Genomic DNA, 26,023 nt, shown 5'->3' on the forward strand with positions numbered 1-26,023 from the left:
AAGGAATGTCATGCATTGTAAATAGCCGTAACCAGCAGCAGATCTTCTTCAGGCGGTGTGAGCTGACGTGGGCCCCTGGGAAGCCGTAACGCTTTATATGAAGATCGCCAGGTCCGGATTCTACTCCCCGTGGCTTCTTCTTCTCCCGCGCATCCACCATGATAGTTTTTTTTTTTCAAGGTGAGCCCTGCAGTGGCCATTTTATTAAAGGGGGCTTTGCTGTGGCCATCTATGGAGATCAGTCGCCATATCATCATCCAGAGTGAGGATCAATTCCCGCCACCTGGCAACTGCAGGGAGCGGAGTCAATACCCAATGTTTATGATTTTTACTGTTCATTTATTTTTATATTAGTTCATTAAAAAAGGAGCTGATATGAATTGTTATTTTTTATTTTTACTATTTGATGTAGGTACTTTAACCCTGTGTTGTCTGATTGATCCTAACATATACTGCCATACTACAGTAAGGCAGTATACATGGATTTTACCAACAGGAGTCATGGGGGGGGGGGGCCGTAGGAGGGCAACAACCAAGGAGCATGATGGCTACACATATATAATATATTTCTCATATCTAATATATTTCGGTTTGTAAGGCTGCGCCTGCGATATCCAGAACATCGGAATCAGATTTTTAGCACTTGATGTGTGACCTTATTTGGGGATGAGAAGAGATAATCCGCTGCTTTTATTCCTCATTGGGGCACATTTACTTACCCGGGCAAACGATCATGCACTGTCCCGGGATACACTAAGATCGTGCGCCCGATATCCTGCATGTGTCGCTTCCCCGCTCAGGTCCCCGGAGTTCACCATCTTCTTCCTGGTGTATATAAGTGCATTTGAAACTTAAATCCCACGCTCAGTCTGCCCCCCGATTTTTTTTGCATGAAAGCTGCGCCTGTTAAATACCTGTCCAAACTGTGCAATTCCTGAAAAAGGTGCAAAGTCCGACAAAAGTGCAATCCGCAACCCTTAGTAAATGAGCCCCACTGTCTTTGAGATCACCGCTTGCAGTTATTCTGCCGGAAGCTTCTTTCTTAACATCTTGCGGGACATTTATCTTTAGCATGGAAACGTGTGTCTTGTTTTGCAGATTTTTTGAAAGTTTTTTTGGCTTTATTTTTCTGAGGAATGCAAGTCACACAAAAGTCTCAAATGTTTAAAGAACATCTACCACCAGTATGAAAGACTGTATGCAAATGAGCCTGAGGGGCTCCAGGCTCTATTAACACCTATGGAGCCCTGAGCCCCTCAGGCTAATTTGCATACAGTCCTTCATACTGGTGGTAGGCGCCCTTTAAGAAACCCTTACCAAGCTAAGTGTCTGCTTTTGACTGGAGGTTATTTGCTGAAAAATGTGCAACTATTCTGCCATACAGTAGTATATGATAGGATCAACAAGACCACCTAGGGTTAAAATACCCTAGGGAGTCTGAAAAATAGGGAAAGTAAAAAAAAAAAAAAATTATAATAAAGAAACCTAAAAATTAAAATCACCCCCCCTTCCCTAGAACTGATATATATAAAAATAAAAAGTAAAAATCATAAATACATTAGGGATCGCCACGTCTGAAAATGCCCTTTATATCAAAATATAATAACATTACGGAAAATAGCACCCAAAGTGAAAAATATAAAAATTTTTATAAAAAGTGACCAAAAGGTCGTACAGTCCTAAAAATGATAGCACTGAAAACGAGACAGCCTCGGGTCTTTGGAAGTGACGATCGCAACCAAGATGGCGGCGCCCATGCATCTTTTTGAATCCGCCGGCAGCTTTGCCGGCAGCATTCGACGGGATACTACCCGTGATCGGTGCAATACGCAGCAAAGATTTACCGGCTATGGAGAGGGATCAGTCCCTGAGTCCTCTCCATGTACTGGAACCGGCGTGTGACGTACTATTACGGCGCGCATCGTTAAGGGGTTAACTTACTAAAGTGATTTTGAGAAAGTATTTTCATCACACGTTGTCCGGCACATTACTGGTAAATTTGGGTTTTGCGTTTATTTATTACTATTTTTTTTAATTAATTTTAATTAATTATTTAATTTTTTAATTATTTCATTTACAGACAGTTTTACCGCCCAATTTAGTTACTTAAAGGGGATTTTAGCAAATTAATGTTATTGTTTTTATGATAAAAAGTTATACAATTTTCCAATATACTTTCTGTTTCAATATCTCACTGTTTTCTAGATCTCTGCTTGCTGTCACTCTATGTTTACTTCCAGTGGACAGAATCTGACCCTGGTCACACAGGTGCGTAGCTTGTTACATCATAGAGAGTAACAACTCACATACTGAAATGGCCAGAAAGAAGAAATTTTAGAGAGACAACCTTGTGGTAAAAAATTCATTACATTTTATTATTATTATACACATATATTAAATGACAAACAGAAATAGGGCAACACACAGAAAAGAAGATTGCACAGAGCCCAGTAGTGAACTATAGTATATAGCAGCAAGGGTTCCCTAACATGCCAGGATAAGGCAGCTACTGATAATACAAAGGTGCTTAGTATAAGTTACAAGGGTATATATTGCACTAAGTAAGGGAAAAACCCACATAGTATGCATATAGGTAAATGAATCACATACAGACCGTTTGGCATAGAGAGTAATCAGAACTGTGTGTTATAGCGAGCCGTGCACCTGTGTGACATCACATGACCAGGGAGATAACGAGCCGTGCACCTGTGTGACATCACATGACCAGGGAGATAACGAGCCGTGCACCTGTGTGACATCACATGACCAGGGAGATAACGAGCCGTGCACCTGTGTGACATCACATGACCAGGGAGATAACGAGCCGTGCACCCGTGTGACATCACATGACCAGGGATATAACGAGCCGCGCACCTGTGTGCCATCCCATGACCAGGGATATATAACGAGCCGTGCACCTGTGTGACATCACATGACCAGGGAGATAACGAGCCGCGCACCTGTGTGCCATCCCATGACCAGGGATATATAACGAGCCGTGCACCTGTGTGACATCACATGACCAGGGAGATAACGAGCCGCGCACCTGTGTGCCATCCCATGACCAGGGATATATAACGAGCCGTGCACCTGTGTGACATCACATGACCAGGGAGATAACGAGCCGTGCACCTGTGTGACATCACATGACCAGGGAGATAATGAGCCACGCACCTGTGTGACATCACATGACCAGGGAGATAACAAGCCGTGCACCTGTGTGACATCACATGACCAGGGAGATAATGAGCCGTGCACCTGTGTGACATCACATGACCATGGTCAGATTTCTGTCCACTGGAAGAAAACACAGAAGCTTTCTACAGAAGGACGGCAAGCAGAGATCTTGAAACCCGTGAAAATTGTAAAACTTTTTATAATAGAAAGAATAACATTAATTTGCTGTAATGGGAACGTCCCTTTAATAACATTTCCCATATCATTATGGTCTGCAATGAGCTCGTAAATATATAATATTAGGAACCCCCTATATTTCACTCCTTTTTTTTAAATCTGCCCCCCTGAAATTATCAGAGATAGATTTTTCGAGGATTGTTAGAACCCTTTGATAATAATTGAAGCAAAATGGAGGTGAAATTTAGAATGTTCATTTAGCCCTAAAATTTATAAATTGATAAAACCCATCTTAAAATTTGTTATACAATTTCTCCCGAGTACAGAGACCCCCCCCCCCACATGTGGCTGTTACTTGTTATATGGAGATTGATGTCATCGATCATCGGGCCAATGGTGACACGAGGCAGTTCTAGTCTTGATGTGTTGTGCATTTCTATTGTTATTGGGACTAAGGAGTTCCGAAACCTCTCAGTACGGAAGTTTATTTTACGCTATCGCTCACTGAATGTGCTCAGTTGATTCATTATGAATGAGAGCAGTGGATGTGATTTATTACTAGTGATCGCAACAAATTTATTAGAACATCTATCGTGTCAGACATCCTCAAGACGAGTAAGCGGTAAGCCAATTGTATCCTGGGCCTTTCTAATAATTTTTCCAATTTTGCATTTGTCACTTGCAATTGAGGACTCGTATAACTTTCTCAGGATTTTATTGAAAATGTAGAAGGACTTAAGTTTCCTGAAAAAGTAGGATCCCGAAGCAGCTTTCTTGGCCGCGTGGTCACAGTTTTTAGCCCAGTCCAGTCTGTCATCACTTTGGACACCCAGGTACTTATAAGTCCTGACTTGTTCAATGGTTTGGCCTTTGATGGTGATTGGTCTGGAGGCTGGTTTGTTCCCACGTAGGTCGGTGATCATTTCCTTGGTTTTTTCGGTTATTATCCTCACTCCATTTCACGACGGAGTTGATGATGTCTCTGTAATGTTCCTCACGTCCGTCCTTTAGGCATACAGCTATGACCGGATCGTCTGAGAATTTCTTCAGGTGGCAGTGGTCCGAGTTGTGGCTGAAGTCAGATGAAATCGAGGCCAATCAGTAAGGGAATCGAGTATCCAGTTGATAATTGTGGGCTGGAGCTTGAGGTTTGTCCTTTTATCGATCATGAGTGCTGGGTCTATGGCAGTGATGGCGAACCTTTTAGAGAGCAAGTGGCCAAACAACAACAAAAATTCGCTTAGTGCCAACACGGCAATTTACAGAACAACTTATTGCTTACTGCTTTGTCAAATCTTTCAATCGCATTGGCGTCCTGAAGACCTCAATACAGAAGAGGATAAATTAAGACTATTTTTGTAGCTTCCCTGCAGGTTCCACTGTACAGGAAGAATTACAGGGTCCATGGCCCTCTCCACATCTTCTCAGTCGCAGGCAGACAAAGATGTGTTGCTTTAAAATAGTAGTGAGTGCACAATGTCCTTTGTGGCCTTTGACTGCAGAAGGAGGCTATGGGTCCTTTCTTATAAACTCTATGCTGAGGGTGCCTGGAGACCTGGGTGCCCACAAAGAGGACTCTGAGTGCCACCTCTGGCACCCATGCCATAGGTTCGCCACCACTGGTCAAAGACACTGGTGAAGTCAAAGTAAGTTATTTTTACAATGTTTCTGTAACGTCCGTGCCTGAACGTCGCACTATCCGCAGTTGGCGGAATAGATGGTGTTTATTTGTGTGTGAACTGTGGCTTAGTGCTTGTGTTTTGATTATCTGAGCCACACCCTGCTCCTTGCATTTCTGTCCTGCCCAGCAAGGGTTACTAGCCTGATAGACAGTTCCCCCAGTGTGCTGCTGGAGGCGTGTCTGGGAACTGCCTTATACACCTGCCCATTCCCATCTTACCTTGCTGGTTATTCTTCAAGTCTTACCTGTGTATCTAGTGCTCTTGGTACCTTGCTTGGTATTCTGTGTTTTGTATCCGATTCTGTACCTTTGTAGCCATCCTGGTTTTGACCCGGTTTCTTTGTCTCAGCTTGTCTTCCTGTATCTGGACCTGACCTGTATATAACCCGTTTGATCTTGACCTGATCTGTGTATATCCCGCCTGTCTTCCTGTACCTGTTGTTTGTCCCTCAGTATGGTTTACCTCCTAGTGTTATCCCGCTTTCCCTGTCCCAGTTTCTGTTACCAGTGTGAACACTGGTCTATACCTGTATTTCCGTTACCTGTCCGCTCCACCTTCCAGCAGCTGCCTTGTAGGGTCGCTTAGGGACTGTCAGTTAGGTTCCTGATAGTGGGTTCGCCCTTATCAGGGCGGTTTATCTGCTTTAGGCAGGGCCTTAGCCCGCAGGGACGTCGCAGGGTTAGTTCGCCACAACTTACCCAGTCTGACAGCTAGCGCCAAGCCTGGTTGTGGTTGCGCGTTTGCTGGACAGGTGCTGACAGTTTCCTTTGTGTTCCAGGTGAGAGTAGGTTCTGTGCACTGCATCGTCTACGCCCATTTTATTGTTTTACGTGAATTGTAATGGGTCCAGTCTACCTTCCAGGGCCTCCTTACTGAGGAACAGGAGTATTCTTTCATTACGTGGGATGTAAGGGCAATAGGTTGGAAGTCTAAGAGGTATTGGGTATTTTGCAGTGGTCCATTTCCAGATTTTTGGAACTGCTTCCCGGCGTAGACTGTAGTTGAATAAGTTAAATAATGTTGCCATGTAAGGGCTTGTTTTTTAAGGGGTGAGATGCATTTTATGATATCTATGCTTTATTGATGAAAATGTATTAACTTTTCCATTCTCTAATTAAGTTTTGACCATTTTTTTTTAATTTCACCATGTACCACAAGTAAACTAATGTGGGGCGAAAATCTATAATTTTTGTATTTTCCATATTCCAAATGGCAAAACTTTTAATTTTAAGTCTATACAGCCGGTTGAGAGCTTGATTTTTGCGGGACTTGCAGGAAGTTGTACTTTTAAACAACATTTTCAGATAAATGTCTTCTTTTGTTAACTTTTCATTGCATTTTATGTGGGACAAGATAGGTATAAATCATAATTGGTGGTGGCTTATTTTACAATTCTTTTTACGCCGTTCATTGTGTGGATTTAATAATAATTTTGTTTTATTGTATGGGTCACAATGGAGGCGGCGATTATATATATCGGAGGTTTGTACATATTTGTTATATGTCATGGGGCTTTTTTTCAATTAATTTATTTTATTTAAAAAAAAAACTTTTTTTTATTTTATTTTTCCCACTATGGGACAAGAACAAGCAATCGGTAAATTGCATCTTAATTATAAAACCTTGCAATACTGATGTATTGTAGAGTAATATAACTGTCAGCCCATGCTTAGGCCGAGATTTCCTTTAAGATGAGAATAACTGCAAATATAAAACTACAGTGATCTGGAACAAGTGGAAAGAGGACCCTGCCCCTGGGAGCTCGCAATCTACATGAGAGGGTAGTTGAGAAATAAGTTGAGGAGCTTAACAATTTGGGTATTGAGTTTTATAGGATATCCAAAACAGGTGGGTTTTCAAATTACAATAAGGTTAACATGGCTTCTCCGCTGTGTGAGTTCTCTGATGTTTTAGAAGATATGATTTGTGAGTAAAAAATTTCCCACATTCAGTACATGAAAATGGCTTCTCCCCTGTGTGAATTCTTTGATGTCTAAGTAAATCTGATTTCTGAGTAAAACATTTCCCACATTCAGTACATAAATACGGCTTCTCCCATGAGTGAATTTTCATATGTTGATCAAGACTTGATTTCTGGGTAAAATTTTTCTCACATTTTGAACATGAAAAAACCTTTTTCTCTTGATGACTTTGAAGGTGAATGAGAAGATTTGATTTCTTAGTAAAACGTTTCTCACATTTGGGACATAAAAACTGCCTCTTATCTCCATGATTTCCCTCCTCTGTGGAAAGATGTGACTGATTATCTTCTACTTCACCACAAGGAGATGAGGGGGGACGTCCATGGGAACCTCTTGTACTTTCATCTCCTAGAAAATATAACCAAGAAATCAGTATTGGAAGTTTCCTTTCCCCAGTTACGAGCAGAAGTAAAGCGATTAGTCAGTAACATACAGTCATCTATGGATAGAAAAGTCATGAATATAACACATATAAACCACTGACATATAATTCCATTATAATCCAATCAAGAAATTATCGAATCCTAAGAATCCAGATTCTTTTATTTCAAAAACATAAGAGGGTTGTGTGACCAGAGATTCCCATCTCCCCCTGCAGCGGAGCCTAACAGTCCTAGACAGTGGGTGACACAGGGGGGGGAGCACCGGGCAGCCATATATACAGGACACTGGACTAGAACATTACTACCAGGACCCGGCACACAGAACTACAGAACTGATTTGGGCTCCACTACTGCAGTCTGTGTCTGGTCCTCGCTGCTGTTCTCCTCCTCCCAGCTGACAACAGACCGTCCTCCTGTAGTCACCGCAGCGGGGGCAGGTGAGGAGCAGAGATGTGTCATTTACTGCAGATTCCTCTCCAGGCTCAGGTCTGATATCAGGACAATGTAACTCAGGTTTTAATAAAATTTTGAAAAAAAATCTTAATTTTAGGGGTGGAAATAACACCCAGACTTAGAGGGTTGAACCAGCCTGTAATCAATGAAAATCAAGTGGTGATTGTTTCGGTCTTCACTGTATCCGATAACTTTACTTCAAGCCTTATAGTAACAGCACATAAACCGTAAGAAGAAGAATAACCCACAAGATACATGAAAGGCTCTTACCCTCCTCTGTCACTGATGAGGGGATTTCCTCTCCGCTCCTCCTTCCACCACAACTTTCCTGGAAAGATCCAACATGAAGGACATGAGAAAAGAAGGAAATGTCTCCAGAGATTCTCTTATATCCAAGTGATGGACAGAAACCTCCAGAACCAGGAACTAAGGGAATAATCTCCTGCAGGAGGAGACGGGATCAGAAATAGAAACCAGTAATAACCACAGCGACTAATAATATCATCCCATAGATCAGAGGTCGCATTAACGCCTGTACAAGCCTGTGTATTAAAACGCATTGACTTTTCCCTGTTCTCACTGTTGAAGTGGATTTGGGTGTGCAATCTTCTTATACAGATCCCACTCCTGACTGGCACTTTAAGGCTCACAAATTTTTCTTGTGGAAAGAGAGGAAAAAATGTAAACACAAAAAAATAAAAAACATTGGATTGAAATGGTTAAGGGCATCTTTCGCTCATTACAGACAGCATTGCTTGCGGAGAAGCTTGCAATATACTGAGCATGTGCAGTCGATCCAGATACAAACCAATTTATTCTTATGCATTTAAAAACACACAGGAAGACGTAGCATATAAAATACACATCTTACACTCACAGTTTACACACAATATATGACTGCACCTCCAGCTTCCTGCTCCAATGCTATGAGCAGGGAGGGGGTAATTATCAGAGGCTCCGAGCTGCTGCGGTAAGTCCCGTCCTCCTCCTGCTGACGACTGTCCATGTGCCTGCAGCTGCTGCTCCGATTTATCATCACTAGCGCAGCTCTAGACCTGGAGATACATGGGGCGGCCGGGCTGCAGGTTATCCACATGGGAATTGTCTCATCCACAGCGGATTATATTATCAGCAAAGAGCATCCGATTTATACATAATCCACATTCTGTGCTATAAACCTGCAGAACCAGTGAAAATCGAGACCCAACCCGTGTGTCCCCGACCTCAGGCTCGATGCCCACAACCAACAGAGAAGGATGCGCACTACCATATAATAGGACGGACACAATGGGGCTCATTTACGAAGGGTCCTCCGACGCTTCCCGTTTTGCAGCGATTCGCTCCAGGGATTGTTTCCCACGCGATCGGATTTTGATGCATCGGCGTCGGCTTGCACGCGACACAAATCATGGGGCAGGCCGCCGGACAACCCGACCGATTCGGACTAGGCGCGGGATTTAACATTTAGAATTGTGTCGCAAGACATGCACTTACAAGCACCGGGAAGAAGGTGAACTCCGGCGGACCTCGGCAGGGAAGCGACACATGCAGGAACTCGGGTGCACGCTACATGAATCGCGCCGGACTTCATCATCGTCGGACCGACCGAATCGGGGATCGCGACAGGACCAGGTAAGTAAATTTGACCCATTGTCTGATATAATAGTGGCCATGAACCTGATCCATCAAAAATTATTGTATTCAACTCACCGAGTGTCTACACTACAAATATCCAGACGCCTCGTCATGTGACAGAGACCTGCAGGTCATATACTGATCCGTCATATTACTCCAACTTCATCCTCTTCCTCCACTAATAATACTCCTCAGAGATACTAAGAGGAGGATTTATACTCTGCCAGACCCTCCACCCACTGCTGCTGGGGAAGGTAAGTAGCTTCATCACATCCATCTATAGAGGATTTCAGGAGTAGGTGCCGCATGCAGTGACAGCCGGTGACAGCAGCTCCTGCTCTATGAGCTTATTCTTTTTTTTCTTCTATTACTCTACTTAAGAGAGATTGATTTATGGACAACGGACTAAGGACTTGGACCCTTGCAATACTTTTTATAGTTTTTTCCCTGAGAACTATACTGGTGTCTGCAGAGCCTGTATGGAGCCGGGGGTCTATTGTCTACACCACGGAGCAGCTCCTGGAGCTCAGTGACACATCGGGCGGCTGCTCCCAGACCTGACGTCCCCAAGAACTGAGGAAAAGAAGGAGACGCGGATGTAGGGCCGGAGCTCTTTGGAGAGCCAGGAGGAGACGTCATAGACCTCTTCTACCCTCCATCATTATGGGCAAAGTGATATTTCTCTCAAATAAGATGGAAGAACTGTTGGCACTGACCCGGTATCAGCAGAAGTTTACTGCTGTTTACAAAGACCAGGCTTACTGGACTTACGCCGGACACTCGTCTCCTTGGGTGGTCTTAAGCTCTTCCGCGCAGAGAGGACAAGGGATATCGGTAAGAGGAAAGGAGGAGGGCTGGCGATATTTGTGAATGAGAGGTGGTGTGACTCTAGGTACATTACAATTAAGGAGAAAACTTGCTGTAAAGACACTGAAATGTTAGCTATGAGGAGGAGACATCTGCCAAGGGAACTATCCCATGTCATTGTCACAGCTGCATATGTGCCCCCCTCTGCGGATGCTGATGCTGCCTGTGAGGTCCTACAATCTGCGCTGAGCCGGCTGCAGACACTGCACCCCCAGGCCCTCTCTCTGTAGTCTGGAGATTTTAACCACGTTTGTCCAACATCCACATTGTCAAATTTCAGACAGTATGTATCCTGCCACACAAGGGAAGATAAAACACTGGACCTGTTTCTGGCCACATGAGGGAGGCATATAAGTCATCAGCTGTACCGCCCCTGGGAAGAGCAGATCACAACCTCGTGCACCTATGCCCTGTGTGCCTACCCCTTGTACAGAGAGGACCACAGCGAGGATATGGTCGTCGGAGGCTGAAGAAGCTTTGAGGGATTGTTTCAATACAACAGTATGGGAAGTCCTGCAGGATTCTTATGGGGAGGACATTGATGCACAATGGACTATATTAACTTCTGTACAGAGAACACGGTACCCACAAAATGGTGAGGTGCTTCTCCAATAACAAACCCTGGATTAACCCTGATGTAAAAGCTCTTCTTAAAGAGAAAAAGATTATTTAGATTAGGTGAGAGGGAAAACTTGAAGATTGCTCAAAAGGAGCTGAGGCGACAAATAATTCCGGTCCGTGTTCGAAGAACCTGCACGGGCCTACTCTGCTGAGACTGCACTGCTGAATCTGTGCCAGGGGAACTCCGCCATGGGAGAATATGCTGTCCAGCTCTGTACCCTGACCTCGGAACTCTCCTGGAACCATACAGCCTTGTCTGCAACCTTCAGGTAAGGTCTCTCTTCTCAAGTGAAGTACACATTGCCCGCTTGTGACCTGCCATCTACCCTGAGTGGTCTAATCACCTTGGCCACTTGGATTGACGTGCGGTCTGTGGAGCGTACCGATGAGTTACGTCACGAGCAACCCCAAGTCCATCCAAGAAGTCTACCTCGCCTGGTTACTGCTTTTCAAAGGCCGCTCCAGTCTCCAGACGTACTGTCTGCAGAGGAGCCTCTTCCATGGCTCCTCCTTGCTCCTGTGCTTAGTTGGAAGATGGGGGAAATTCTTCGTTGGGGGCCAGATCTCCCAACTTGCTATCAGGACTTTGCGGACGTTTTTTCTAAGAAGCAAGCCGAGACTTTGCTGCTCTGTTGGTCTCCTACCGGGGGCGTCTCCTCTACAGGGTCGGGTGTACCCTCTCTTTGTACCTGAAACTGATGTTATGGAAAACCTACAGAGGGGGTTAATTCATGAATCCTCTTCCCCGGCTTTTTCTTCCCCAGCTGGCCTTCGGAAGCTGAGGAAGCCTCCACAAACTTAAAGTCTATGTTTCGTTCAGCTGCAGTTCTTGTACGTCCCGACACAGAGAAGACTTTCCATTTGGAAGTGAATGTCTCTTCAGTAGGGGCCAGTGCAAAGGTCCCAAAGGCCAAACCCTCACCTGCGGATTTTTCTCTAAGACTTTCTCCTCCACAGAGTGGAATTATTCCATAGTTGATCGAGAACTGCTGGTGATTAAGCTTGTCTTAGAAGAGTGGCATTACCTCCTGGAGGGAGGTCTGCAACTACATGGACCACAAGAATCTCCTCTATCTCCAGACTGCTCAACGACTCAATCCACGACAAGCTGGCTGGTCACTCTTCATCTCCCGATTCAATTTCCTCATTCATTTCCATCCAGCTGAAAAGAATGTCAAGGCTGATGCCCTCTTCCGTGCCCCGACCAGGCAAGACGTATGTCCCACCTGCCCTTCTGAAGATTCTGCCTTGGGGACATTGCTCTTGAGTGGCTGGGCATCTTGGGTGCAGCACTCTGTAGCCTTCATTTCCCATTACTATTGGCGGCCAGATCTGGACCAAGATAAATGTTGATTTTGTAGGTTCCTGCACCTCCTGTGCCCATAATAAGCCATCTCACCTCATACCCGCTGGTCTCCTGATGCCGTTGCCGATACACAGCTGCCCATGGATTCACGTGGCAATGGACTTCGTCACGGACCTTCCATTTTCCTCTGGGAATACAGTCATTTGGGAGGTAACCGACCAGTTCTCAAAGATGTATCATTTTGTCCCGCTGCCAGGTCTGCCGTCTGCTCCTCGCCTTGCCAGTCAGTTCTTCACCCACATCTTTGGCTACATGGACTTCTGTTGTACATTGTGCCGGACCGAGGGGTCCAGTTTGTCTCCCGCTTCTGGCAATCCCTACGTAATTAGCTGTAGGTGAAATTGTACTTCTCTTCTGCGTACCCTCCCCAGTTTAATGGACAAGTAGAGAGAGTTAACCAAACTCTGGGATGTTACCTTTGTCATTTTGTTGCTGCCCGTCAGGAGTTCTCCTATAACTCCCTGGACTCTGAGTCTACTGGTGCAGCCACGTTCTTTATTGTTTACGTACAAATTCCACGCCAACCTCTTCCTCTGTCCATTCCCTCGGATGTTCCTGCGGTGGAAGAATTGGTGCAGGACCTCAGGTCTATGTGGGAACAGACTCGTCAGTCTTTACTTTGGGCGTTAAATGTGCACTAAAAAACTGTGGTGCACTCTATCGGGGCAGTGCAGGGGATTCATAAAGAACAGGCGCCAGAAATCCTATATCTGGCACCCCCTGCACAGGACACTGCACATAGTACACACTGGACATAGTACACACTGCACATAGTACACACTGGACATAGTACACACGGCACATAGTACACAGGACACTGCACATAGTACACACTGCACATAGTACACACTGGACATAGTACACACTGGACATAGTACACACGGCACTGTGCAAAAGTATTTTTTTTAAAAACTATGAATACTGTACATATTTGGCATTGTTGGATTCGTACTGACCCACAGAATAAAGTTAACACATTACTAATGCTATGCCATAAATGTAAAGGAATAAAAAAAACTAACCAAAAGTAGAGTAGTTAAAAAAAGCATTTTTATTTCATTTCCCAGAAAGGGTGGAAAGTGAATTAATAACTTATATGTACCCAAAAAATGGTAAATAAAAAATGCAACTACTGATTTAAAAATCTAAAATTTTCGTCTCTCAGAACCTAGTAACACTGCCGGGTATATCCCAGAGGTGAGGTTAAAACACAACAGGGGGAATTTATCTTTAATTTTTCTCTTTTTTTGCGCTTCCAGAAGTACGTTGCGTTGTAGGTTCATTGCCTGCAGCCAGATGTTTGCACTTGATTTAATATTAAAATCAAGTCAAAAATAATAAGCACTGTGCTCCTAACTATAGCTACATGTGGTCAGAAGTATATTAGAATTTGGGCTACTTTGGTGAACTCAGAAAACAAACTTTTTTTGTGCTTAATAAAGCTTCAGCTGCCCCCGAGCACTTCTCCCGCACCTCGTCCTTAGGGCTCTCAATCCATTTAGTTGGGTAGATGAGACATAAGGTGAGGAGCAGTGCAGGAATTGTGTGAGTTGTAGGTCATCCAGATGGGTTTTCAAGTTACAATAAATGTTAACATGGCTTCTCCCCTGTGTGAGTTCTCTGATGAACAACAAGATAAGATTTGTGAGTAAAACATTTCCCACATTGAGTACATTAAAATAGCTTCTCTCTAGTGTGAGTTCTTTGGTGTTGAATAAGATATGCTTTCCGGTTAAAACATTTCCCACATTCAGTACATGAAAATGGTTTCTCTCCTGTGTGAGTTCTCTGATGTACAATAACATATGTTTTGTGAGTAAAACATTTCCCACATTCAGGACATGAAAATGGCTTCTCTCCAGTGTGAATTCTTTGGTGTTCAACAAGATGCGTTTTCCGGTTAAAACATTTCCCACATTCGCTACATGAAAATGGCTTCTCCCCTGTGTGAATTCTCTTGTGTCTAAAAAAAGATGAATAATCACTGAAACATTTCCCACATTCAGTACATGAATATGGCTTCTCTCCAGTGTGAATTCTGTGATGGTTCACAAGATGTGTTTTCTGAGTAAAACATTTTCCACATTCAGTACAAGCAAATGGTTTCTTTCCTATGTGAATTTTCTTGTGCTGAACAAGATGCGATTTATTTATAAAACATTTCCCACATTCTGGACAGGAAAATGGTTTGTCTCTGGTGTGAATTCTCTTGTGTTCAACAAAATCTGAATTCTTGTAGAAACATTTCCCACATTCAGTACATTGAAATGGTTTCTCTCCTGTGTGGATTCTTTCATGTCTTAGTAATTCTGATTTTGAGATAAAACATTTTCCACACTCAGGGCATGAAAATGGCTTCTCCCCTGTGTGAGTTTTCTGATGGTCAACAAGATTTGATTTCTGTGTAAAACATTTCCCACATTCTAAACATGAAAATGGCTTCTCCCCTGTGTGAGTTCTCTGATGCTTAACAAGAACCAATTTCTGATTAAAACATTTCCCACATTCAGTACATGGAAATGGCTTCTCTCCTGTGTGAATTTTTATGTGTCGATGAAGACTTGATTTCTGGGTAAAGTTTTTCTCACATTCTGGACATGAATAAATCTTTTTCTCTTGGTGACTTTGAAGATGAATGAGAAGATCTGATTTCTTAGTAAAATGTTTCTCACATTTGGGACATGAAAACTGCCTCTTATCTCCATGATTTCCCTCCTCTGTGGAAAGATGTGACTGATTATCTTCTACTTCCCCACAAGGAGATGAGGGGGGACGTCCATGGGAACCTCTTGTACTTTCATCTCCTGGAAAATATAACCAAGAAATCAGTATTGGGGGTTTCCTTTTCCCAGTTATGAGCAGAAGTAAAGCGGCCAGTCAGTAACATACAGTCATCTATGGATAGAAAAGTCATGTACACTGTTGAAAAATATAAAGTGAACCCTCAAATAACACATCCTAGATCTGAATGAATGAAATATACAAAGTTGACGACAAATAAAAAAATAAATAAATAAATAAATCAATGGACATCAAATGTATTATCCAATGGAGGCCTGGATTTGGAGTCGACCACAAAATGAGAGTGGAAAAACACACAACAGGATGATCCAATTTTTATGTAATGGGGCTTATTTACTAATTGTGCGGCAAGGACAACTGTCGGCATCGGAGATCAGTCTCTGATGTATTAAAGTGGCGCACGGCTGTTAGTGATTACTTACGGCGCCAGAAAAATGCGCACAGTGTGCGCCAAAATTTTACATGAACTGCGCCTTAATTTTGCCCTCAGACCAATTTTTTCCTGGTCTATTGTGCGCCAAAAATTGCGCCTAAAAATACACATAAATGTGGAGGCGAATGTGGAAACGTTAGGCAACGCCCACTTGCACCAAAAAAAAAAAAAAGACCAAGGTGTCGGGATAGTCGGAAACATCTGTTCTTTCTGGCGCAAACTCATTATAAATGATCCGCAAAAGTTCTGTGCCAAAAAAAACATAAAAATACCGGCATTTTTTTGGCGCAGATGCGATAATACATGTGCCACAGTGTGTCTTTTCTGTGTTACTATGTTGTAGAAAAAGGTCTGCAGTGCCCCTTGTGGATTGTTCAGGTAGTTCCGACTGTGTTGAGTTTTGTTTCTGTAGGTGGTGTATAGAATCTGGAAGTTTGAAGAGACAAAACCTGGCCAGGTTTACATACCTTTCCTCCAGGATTGTGATCGGCCCTGTGATGCGGTAAGGGACAGTAGAGTCTCAGGGACACTGACAGAGATTTTACAGTTCAGCGTTAAATCCTTGATTTCTGAAACATTGTGTGAAGGTCTCTAATTTGTCCTTACTGATAGGTAGCGGAGTAGTCTGGAGCTGTAGGTACGGAGGATATCTATAGTCTTTGAACAAAACAGTATTCCAAGGTCCATTTACCTACCGGTAACCAATTTTATGTATTTATTTACTGATTTATGCTGTCATATATTTCTGACGTTATATATGTTCAATTGTTCGGCCTTTTTTATATATGGGAAACGCTGTGTATATGCGTTTAATAGCCATGTTATGTTTTTCCTACACTGCGCTAATGGAATTCATATTTTTTTTTTTATATATATAAATTTTAGTTACTAGACGAAGAGAGAAATCTGTTACCGAAACGCGTTGTCCTGTTTACTGAACATCCCAATAAAGAATCTCCTACATCCATTAGGCACTTACTGGAAGCAGCACATCGATTAACCTGGCTCTTATCACTTTTGTATATGCATCTACCCATCTGGTCGTGAACGTTACCCAGGAATACGCCGCAGCTCACCCCCGTCAGACATATTAGAAAACGTTTGTTTATTTACTGTGCCTACTGAGTATGTATAAGGGAAGAATAACCCACAAGATACATGAAAGGCTCTTACCCTCCTCTGTCACTGATGAGGGGATTTCCTCTCCGCTCCTCCTTCCACCACAACTTTCCTGGAAAGATCCAACATGAAGGACATGAGAAAAGAAGGAGATGTCTCCAGAGATTCTCTTATATCCAAGTGATGGACAGAAACCTCCAGAACCAGGAACTAAGGGAATAATCTCCTGCAGGCTACATACGCACATGCCCCGTGCAGAAAGGACCTTTATAAACGTCACGACTCTAAACAGCTATATCCCCTGAACCAATTTTTGTCACATTAAACAAAAGAATCTCCACTTTTATATGATGTATGGATTGTGTATAGAACAGAACCGGATATATCCACCCTGATATTTATGTACTGCTTTCTATTCCCGATTGTAACTTTAAGGGTGGAGATCTCCGGTTCTGTTAAGCATCCACACACTGTCCTTATATCATATTAAAGAGGAGGAGTTACAGGTGTTTGAAGTGCGGCCCCTCCAGCCGAAGGCAGAATATAGAAGGGGCTACGCAGTCTCGGCTCTCACGCTGGAGCTACTGCGCATGCGCAGAACACAGATTTGCAGACGAGTGTGTGCAGCTACCAGTAGCTGAGCGCTGAAGATGTCAGGGTAGGCGGAGCACAAGAGGCTACACGGTGCCTACTCCATGCCCCAGTAGCCTTTTTTGAAAATTTACATAATACCACGATATGCAGACATACTCCAACTTCATCCTCTTCCTCCACTAATAATACTCCACAGAGATACTAAGAGGAGGATTTATACTCTGCCAGAACCTCCACCCACTGCTGCTGGAGAAGGTAAGTAGCTTCATCACATCCACAGGAACCTCAGCTCCACCTACCTGACGATCCAGTGGGATATAGTCCTCTGGTTCCTCTTTAACAATATGGAAATATAGAGGACTGGGACATCTCTCTGGATCCTGTGTAATATCTCGGGAATCTCCAGGACTGGGACATCTCTCTGGATCCTGTGTAATATCTCGGGAATCTCCAGGACTGGGACATCTCTCTGGTTCCTGTGTAATATCTCGGGAATCTCCAGGACTGGGACATCTCTCTGGATCCTGTGTAATATCTCGGGAATCTCCAGGACTGGGACATCTCTCTGGTTCCTGTGTAATATCTCGGGAATCTCCAGGACTGGGACATCTCTCTGGTTCCTGTGTAATATCTCGGGAATCTCCAGGACTGGGACATCTCTCTGGTTCCTCTTTAATATCTCGGGAATCTTCAGGACGGGGACATCTCTCTGGTTCCTGTGTAATATCTCGGGAATCTCCAGGACTGGGACATCTCTCTGGTTCCTGTGTAATATCCCTGGAATCTCCAGGACGGGGACATCTCTCTGGTTCCTGTGTAATATCCCGGGAATCTCCAGGACTGGGACATCTCTCTGGGGGATTTCTCTGACTGGATCCATCTATAGGAAATATACACAGTGACTGATACATTGTCTATATGTGATGATGAGATGATGGAGGAGGTGACCTCACACCTGCTCTGTCCTCTATAATCAGGAAGGTCTCCTCTTACCTGGTGATGTGAGGGGCTGGTGGTCCTCCATCATGATGTCCTTGTACTGGTCCTTGTGTCCTTCTATATACTCCCACTCCTCCATGGAGAAATAGACAGTGACGTCCTGACACCTTATAGGAACCTGACACCCACAATGACACAGTCATCACCCAGACCCCTCCCTTGTGTTATTGTACAATGTCCCAGCATTCCCGGCAGCGCTCACCTCTCCGCTCAGCAGCTCAGTGATCCTGGAGGTAAGTTCTAGGATCTTCTGCTCATGTATCAGTGAATGAGGTGGAGGCTCGGTGATGGGGCTCTGGGTCCATCCTCCTGACACACGGGGGGTCACACACTCACCAGACGACTTCTTCACTACTGTGTAATCCTGTGTATGGGGAGACACTGATCACTACATAGATCCTAAGAATCCTTCACCTCTCCAGTCATTTCCCGCTGTTATTCCTAGAGATAAGAGCCGTGTCCTGGGAGACTCTCACCTCTCCGGTTATCAAGGAGATCATCTCCAGGGTGAGCTCCAGGATCCTGGCCGCCATCTGCTCTCTGTCCTTCTCCCGGATCCCTGGTGGATCATTGATGGAAAGGATCATCTTTAGGAGAAACCTCTGGGAGTCCTGGATCTATAGAACCTGAGGAAACATGACAAGAACTAAGAGCAAACTCTATATGAAGCAATTGTGTCCATGACATGTGTGATGTGACAGATGGGGATTCTCCAGACACTGGAGGGGAGGTCACTGGACTGAGGGAGGAGTGATGGCGCTGGACTGTGCCGCTCCTCACTAATAGCACATACTGGACCCCACATGGAGGGACCTGGAGCATGCTGGGAGTTGTAGTCCCTCCATATAGTGTGTGCGCTCCTGGAGCATGCAGGGAGTTGTAGTCCCTACATATAGTGTGTGTGCTCCTGGAGCATGCTGGGAGTTGTAGTCCCTCCATATAGTGTGTGTGCTCCTGGAGCATGCTGGGAGTTGTAGTCCCTCCATATAATGTGTGTTTTCCTGGAGCATGCTGGGAGTTGTAGTCCGTCCATATAGTGTGCGCTCCTGGAGCATGCTGGGAGTTGTAGTCCTTCCATATAGTGTGTGAGCTCCTGGAGCATGCTGGGAGTTGTAGTCCCTCCATATAATGTGTGTTTTCCTGGAGCATGCTGGGAGTTGTAGTCCGTCCATATAGTGTGCGCTCCTGGAGCATGCTGGGAGTTGTAGTCCCTCCATATAGTGTGTGTGCTCCTGGAGCATGCTGGGAGTTGTAGTCCCTCCATATAGTGTGTGTGCTCCTGGAGCATGCTGGGAGTTGTAGTCCCTCCATATAGTGTGTGTGCTCCTGGAGCATGCTGGGAGTTGTAGTCCCTCCATATAGTGTGTGTGCTCCTGGAGCATGCTGGGAGTTGTAGTTCCTCCATATAGTGTGTGCGCTCCTGGAGCATGCTGGGAGTTGTAGTCCCTCCATATAGTGTGTGTGCTCCTGGAGCATGCTGGGAGCTGTAGTCCCTCCATATAGTGTGTGTGCTCCTGGAGCATGCTGGGAGTTGTAGTCCCTCCATATAGTGTGTGTGCTCCTGGAGCATGCTGGGAGTTGTAGTTCCTCCATATAGTGTGTGTGCTCCTGGAGCATGCTGGGAGTTGTAGTCCCTATATATAGTGTGTGTGCTCCTGGAACATGCTGGGAGTTGTAGTCCCTCCATATAGTGTGTGTGCTCCTGGAGCATGCTGGGAGCTGTAGTCCCTCCATATAGTGTGTGTGCTCCTGGAGCATGCTGGGAGCTGTAGTCCCTCCATATAGTGTGTGCGCTCCTGGAGCATGCTGGGAGTTGTAGTCCCTCCATATAATGTGTGTTTTCCTGGAGCATGCTGGGAGTTGTAGTCCGTCCATATAGTGTGCGCTCCTGGAGCATGCTGGGAGTTGTAGTCCTTCCATATAGTGTGTGAGCTCCTGGAGCATGCTGGGAGTTGTAGTCCCTCCATATAGTGTGTGTGCTCCTGGAGCATGCTGGGAGTTGTAGTCCCTCCATATAGTGTGTGCGCTCCTGGAGCATGCTGGGAGTTGTAGTTCCTCCATATAGTGTGTGTGCTCCTGGAGCATGCTGGGAGTTGTAGTCCCTCCATATAGTGTGTGTGCTCCTGGAGCATGCTGGGAGCTGTAGTCCCTCCATATAGTGTGTGTGCTCCTGGAGCATGCTGGGAGTTGTAGTCCCTCCATATAGTGTGTGTGCTCCTGGAGCATGCTGGGAGTTGTAGTCCCTCCATATAGTGTGTGTGCTCCTGGAACGTGCTGGGAGTTGTAGTCCCTCCATATAGTGTGTGTGCTCCTGGAACATGCTGGGAGTTGTAGTCCCTCCATATAGTGTGTGTGCTCCTGGAGCATGCTGGGAGTTGTAGTCCGTCCATATAGTGTGCGCTCCTGGAGCATGCTGGGAGTTGTAGTCCTTCCATATAGTGTGTGAGCTCCTGGAGCATGCTGGGAGTTGTAGTCCCTCCATATAGTGTGTGTGCTCCTGGAGCATGCTGGGAGTTGTAGTCCCTCCATATAGTGTGTGTGCTCCTGGAGCATGCTGGGAGTTGTAGTTCCTCCATATAGTGTGTGCGCTCCTGGAGCATGCTGGGAGTTGTAGTCCCTCCATATAGTGTGTGTGCTCCTGGAGCATGCTGGGAGTTGTAGTCCCTCCATATAGTGTGTGTGCTCCTGGAGCATGCTGGGAGTTGTAGTCCCTCCATATAGTGTGTGTGCTCCTGGAGCATGCTGGGAGCTGTAGTCCCTCCATATAGTGTGTGTGCTCCTGGAGCATGCTGGGAGTTGTAGTCCCTCCATATAGTGTGTGTGCTCCTGGAGCATGCTGGGAGTTGTAGTTCCTCCATATAGTGTGTGTGCTCCTGGAGCATGCTGGGAGTTGTAGTTCCTCCATATAGTGTGTGTGCTCCTGGAGCATGCTGGGAGTTGTAGTCCCTCCATATAGTGTGTGTGCTCCTGGAACGTGCTGGGAGTTGTAGTCCCTCCATATAGTGTGTGTGCTCCTGGAGCATGCTGGGAGGTGTAGTCCCTCCATATAGTGTGTGTGCTCCTAGAGCATGCTGGGAGTTGTAGTCCCTCCATATAGCGTGTGTGCTCCTGGAGCATGCTGGGAGTTGTAGTCCCTCCATATAGTGTGTACTCCTGGAGCATGCTGGGAGTTGTAGTCCCTCCATATAGTGTGTACTCCTGGAGCATGCTGGGAGTTGCAGTCCCTCCTCTGGTCACTTACCTCTTCTCTCCTCAGTGTAGGACACTCTCTACCTCAAACATTTCCTCCTGCTCACTATCCACTATTCATGTAACCTGGGAGTGTGATGTCACTGAGGGGCGGGGCCTCCTGCTCACTATCCACTAGTCATGTGACCAGGGAGTGTGATGTCACTGAGGGGCGGGGCCTCTGCTCACTACCTACTAGTCATGTGACCAGGGAGTGTGATGTCACTGAGAGAAGTGTCTGGAAGCTGGAGTTCTCCTCAGGCCTCATACACACTGATGTATATACCTGCATGGCTATGGCCGGGCCTATGTCAGCAGCGGTGGAGAGGAGAAGGATGACCCCTACACTCTCCATAGTGATCCACGTCCCTTAAAACAGGGAAAGATACGACATGATACAATATCTTTTCCCTGTTGTGGAGCGGTTCGGTGCGGCACCGTATTACTCCGTGTGGCCATTGCCGTCTATGGGAGATGTATGTACAGCTGGAAGCTTGTGGCCGTATATACATCCTCCATACGTCCGTGTGCGCGGGACCTTATAGAGATTTTGCTATTTAAAGAGAACCCGTCATGCAAAATAACCCCCCTAAACTAAATATATTTTCATACACTGCCATTAGAGAGCATTGCCTCTATCCCTTCATTGTCCCTCTACATGCCTGTAACCCTAAGCAATGAGGTCCTAAAGCTGTATGCAAATGACCTGTGAAATGTCCAATGAAGCATTAGCATATTCAAGCTGTCCACTCTATTCATGAGTGGGAGGCACAGCCACGCCCCCAGTGCATGACTGACAGCCTGTATAATGATGTGAGGCTGTATAATGATGTGCTCCTGGTGCTGGCGCCCCCTGCAGCCTGGGTGTGCATGTGTGTGTATATAGGAGAGATACAGCAGCTCCAGGCAGCCATGTTACAGCAGAACATGTCAGATTCATGTGTAGCTGATGTCTGTGTGTCTCACCTGTATATTAGGAGGATGCAGCATGTCAGCAGATGCAGCACACACACTAGCCATGCTTTACTATACGTTACACACAGACATGAGCAGGGGGAGGAGAGGGGAGGGGTAACAGGGGTGACATCACTGCCTCTGACCATGTGACCAGCCTCATTTACATGATAAAGAATAGATGATTTTACAATGAATAATGTATGAAGTGACTAGATAAAGGCTGTGATGGATCATTGTGAGCTGCTCCAACAGGTAGAGGTGACAGGACAAGTGACACAGACCTGATGACAGGTGTCCTTTAACCCCTTATCACTGACGCTTGTTTTAAGCTTGTCACCATTTTCTCAGTGGTAGACTGACCCATAACGCTCCCTTGTCACCTGTTGGGCACGAGGGATCCTCTTTTCGCTTCCTCCGGGGCCTCCATTACATCGAGAAAATATACTTAAAAATATTCAAATGAGCCAAAGGCGCTCAAGATCCCATCCAACGAGCGCCTCCTGGATCCTCCCAGGCCTAATTTATGCACGCCTCTTTATGCAGCCAGTGATGTCTTGCGCAGCTCACAGGTAACCAAGCAAGGATACATCTCTTGAGCACGAGAGGGGGTTGTGCAAAGCGAGGACCTGGTGTCATGGTTCTGGATGGACGGCAGTAATATGTGTATCGACCTCTTTGTAGGTACATACACAGAGCGATATATACGATTGTAATATTCCCCCTCAACCCAATGTCCCAGAGCTCCTTTGCCCAAAATGCAAAACACCAGGGACAGACCCGTTACATGGAATATAGTCCTGAGACACTCTGAAGTTTCGGAGCTGCTATCACTAGACTAATTTAAACTTGTTTTACCTCTTGATTTATTACTTTTTCTGTTTCATTGTGACAAGCTTGATGATCTGCCTCCCGGCTATGTTCATGTCTATCTCCTGACAGCAGAGATGTCTATATTACGTCGGGGGCTACAGCCCACGGGCCCCTCCTTGGCAGACAAACTCGTGCATCAAGAGGCATATTAAGTCTTCAATATGTGAAGGTATTAGTACATAAAAAGACAATGAAAAGACATTTTTCAAGAAGGAAAGTGAGACTTGATAACCCCCTACAAACTTGCTACTTGGCACTTAGAGGTGGAAGTAGCGGGTAGTGTGGGGGAGGGGGCAGGGGGTTGTTCAAATTCATTTATACATTATATGGATCATCTCTACTCAAGATCTGCTGGTAATGTCCTGACTTTACACCATGGACACTTGATATGAAATCAGGTTGACAATGTACTGTACGTTTTTTTTTTTTTTTTTTTGTGGGTGTTGAAAATATAAAAGAGAAACATGTCAAAGGTCGAGCACCAACCAAAAAATGCAAAGAAATACAAAAAGGAATGAGAACAGGCAAGACAAACCAACCGGCCAACAGAGATGCCACATGTGCCAAACAAAGAGCCGGCGCAGGTAGGATGAAACAACATCCATAACTGCATAGAAAAGCAGATGTCCCACTGAGGATGGTTGGAAATGTTGTTCTTCACGAGCTGCGAAACAAATACGGAGCAAATGGTGACCCTTACCCTGGAGCCCATCCCCCTTAAAGAGTCAGCACCAACTCCCCCTGGATGGCTAACAGCAGCAAACTGGGAACACTTTACCCGAGAAGGTACCAGGACATCGTGTGGCTCAAGTGGTGTTGGAACTTGGAGGGTGTGATAAAAAAATAAATAAATAAATAAAAAGGGGGAGGGGCACATGTCAGTTCTTTTTACTATTAAACAGTACATCACAGAAGTCGCTGCCTCCCCCCAACCCCTCAACCTTTACCGGAATATATTAATTGGATAGTGACATAAACTTTGTGGAAGGTTCAAGTTAGCTAACACTTCCACAGACCAGACATTACTCCCCTCAAAACATACACAAAGGAGGACAAAGAGGCATTTGGCCAGTTCTGTCAGTATGTCCATCTGCCAGTTCTGGATTTATGGTAGCAAGGCAGCAAGAGGCCAAATATATATCTGGGATCAGGGCAGTGGGATGAATGTGTACCTGGTCCTCAGTCTGTTCTTGCAGTCTTGGAAGAGGATATACACAGAACTCTTACTTGGAGCCTAGTAAATTATTCATGTTTGGTCGGTTGTAATTGGACCAGAACCATAATTTTATTACCTCCTATTGAGAAGTTAAAACTCATCCAAGGTAGGAGGTTTCCTAGAGCCACTCAGGGATGTGAGCGGTGAACGTTGGGGGAGGCCATTTTAAAGTCTCTCCAGAGATGCTCAATTTGGCTTAGGTGTCCCCGACTGGTGGAGGCTGCAGTGATAGTTGACTGTGTGGTACTTTCTCCAATGTCCCTACTGCATCTATGGATCACAGCCACAGTGATTGTTCGGTCCTTCATTAATTCCCTCAGCAAGGCTATAAGGCTCTTCTCCCATAATTGCTTAATTTGGCTGGGTGGCTAGGTCAAGAAAGAGTTGGGGTCGCCCCAAATTTCTAACATTAAAGAATGATGGAGGCCACTGTGCTCTTAGGAAGCTTGAGTGCTGCAGACCACCAACACACAGGAGGAGGAGCTGCTGACAATAACAGGAGATCTGGAACATGTAAAAGTCACCTTATGATTAGCTGGACTGTCTGTCCGTGTAACAGATGATGATAGATGAAAGAAAATCTACAGTCATAATTCCCGATTACGCACTAGTAACGCTGCTGGGTAGACCCCCAGAGCGGAGGTTAAAACATAATGGGAAAAATTGTGGTGTTTCTCTTGCCTATGTTGGTTTTGTTGAGTTCTTTTAAACTCAAATAGTATTTTGCCACTTTTTTTCCTTACGACAGCGCCGGGCTGCTTAGATAAACGTGGCCCTATGAATAATAGAAGTTATGCTCCTTTGGTGAACTCAGACACTTTACTTAATTCATATGCTGATGAAGCACCAGCCGCCCCCTGAGCACGTATCCTGCACCAGCACGGAGGATTAGCGCCACACTGCCGCAATAATCCTAGAACAGAGCAAGAGGGGGGAGCAGGGAGGCAGAATAGAAGTGCAAAGGGGGGCTTGTATCAGCATGTGATGCCCCTCATTTGCATAAAAATAAAGTTTGTGGTCTAAGTAAACAGATGGATCAGAGCTCCTAATAAACATGGTTGGGATCTACCAAGAAGTATTAATAGTTAATAAATCAGGAAATTGGAAAGTAGATTCCTTTAATATTGGAACAAATGTCAGTATAACAGACAAATACTACAGTGACCTGGAACACATGGAAGGAGGACCCTGCCCCCGAGGGCTCACAATCTACATGGGAGGGTAGAGAAGACACAAGGTGAAGAGCAGAGCAGGTATTGGGGCTTATTTACCAAGGGTCCGCGGATCGCATTTTCGTCAGACTTCCCAGCGTTTTTGGGATTTGGGCAGCTAGAACAGGTATTTAGCAGAGGATTGTGTCGCACGCAATCAGATTTTGGCACAGCTGGGCTGGCTTACATGCGACAGAAATCGGGGGGAGCCGTCAGACGATCCGACTAATCGCGGGATTTAACATTCAAAT

General features: G+C 45.1%; 1 protein-coding gene and 1 pseudogene across 1 annotated transcript; both read right to left on the minus strand.

The window, feature by feature from the left end:
* Positions 1 to 13,403: 13,403 nt before the first annotated feature.
* Positions 13,404 to 26,023, minus strand: part of LOC140116891 (uncharacterized) — a 30,505-nt pseudogene continuing 17,885 nt past the window's right edge.
* On the minus strand, positions 17,471 to 18,650 carry LOC140119755 (uncharacterized). The gene is made up of 2 exons (XM_072139107.1): positions 18,285 to 18,650; positions 17,471 to 18,171 (listed from the first exon to the last, which is right to left on the minus strand). The coding sequence occupies exons 1-2, from the start codon at positions 18,367 to 18,369 to the stop codon at positions 17,471 to 17,473; spliced, it is 786 nt and encodes a 261-aa protein (XP_071995208.1). The 5' UTR covers positions 18,370 to 18,650.

The sequence above is a fragment of the Engystomops pustulosus genome, chromosome 2, assembly GCF_040894005.1.
Source record: "Engystomops pustulosus chromosome 2, aEngPut4.maternal, whole genome shotgun sequence".
In the NCBI taxonomy this organism is placed as follows: Eukaryota; Metazoa; Chordata; class Amphibia; order Anura; family Leptodactylidae; genus Engystomops; species Engystomops pustulosus.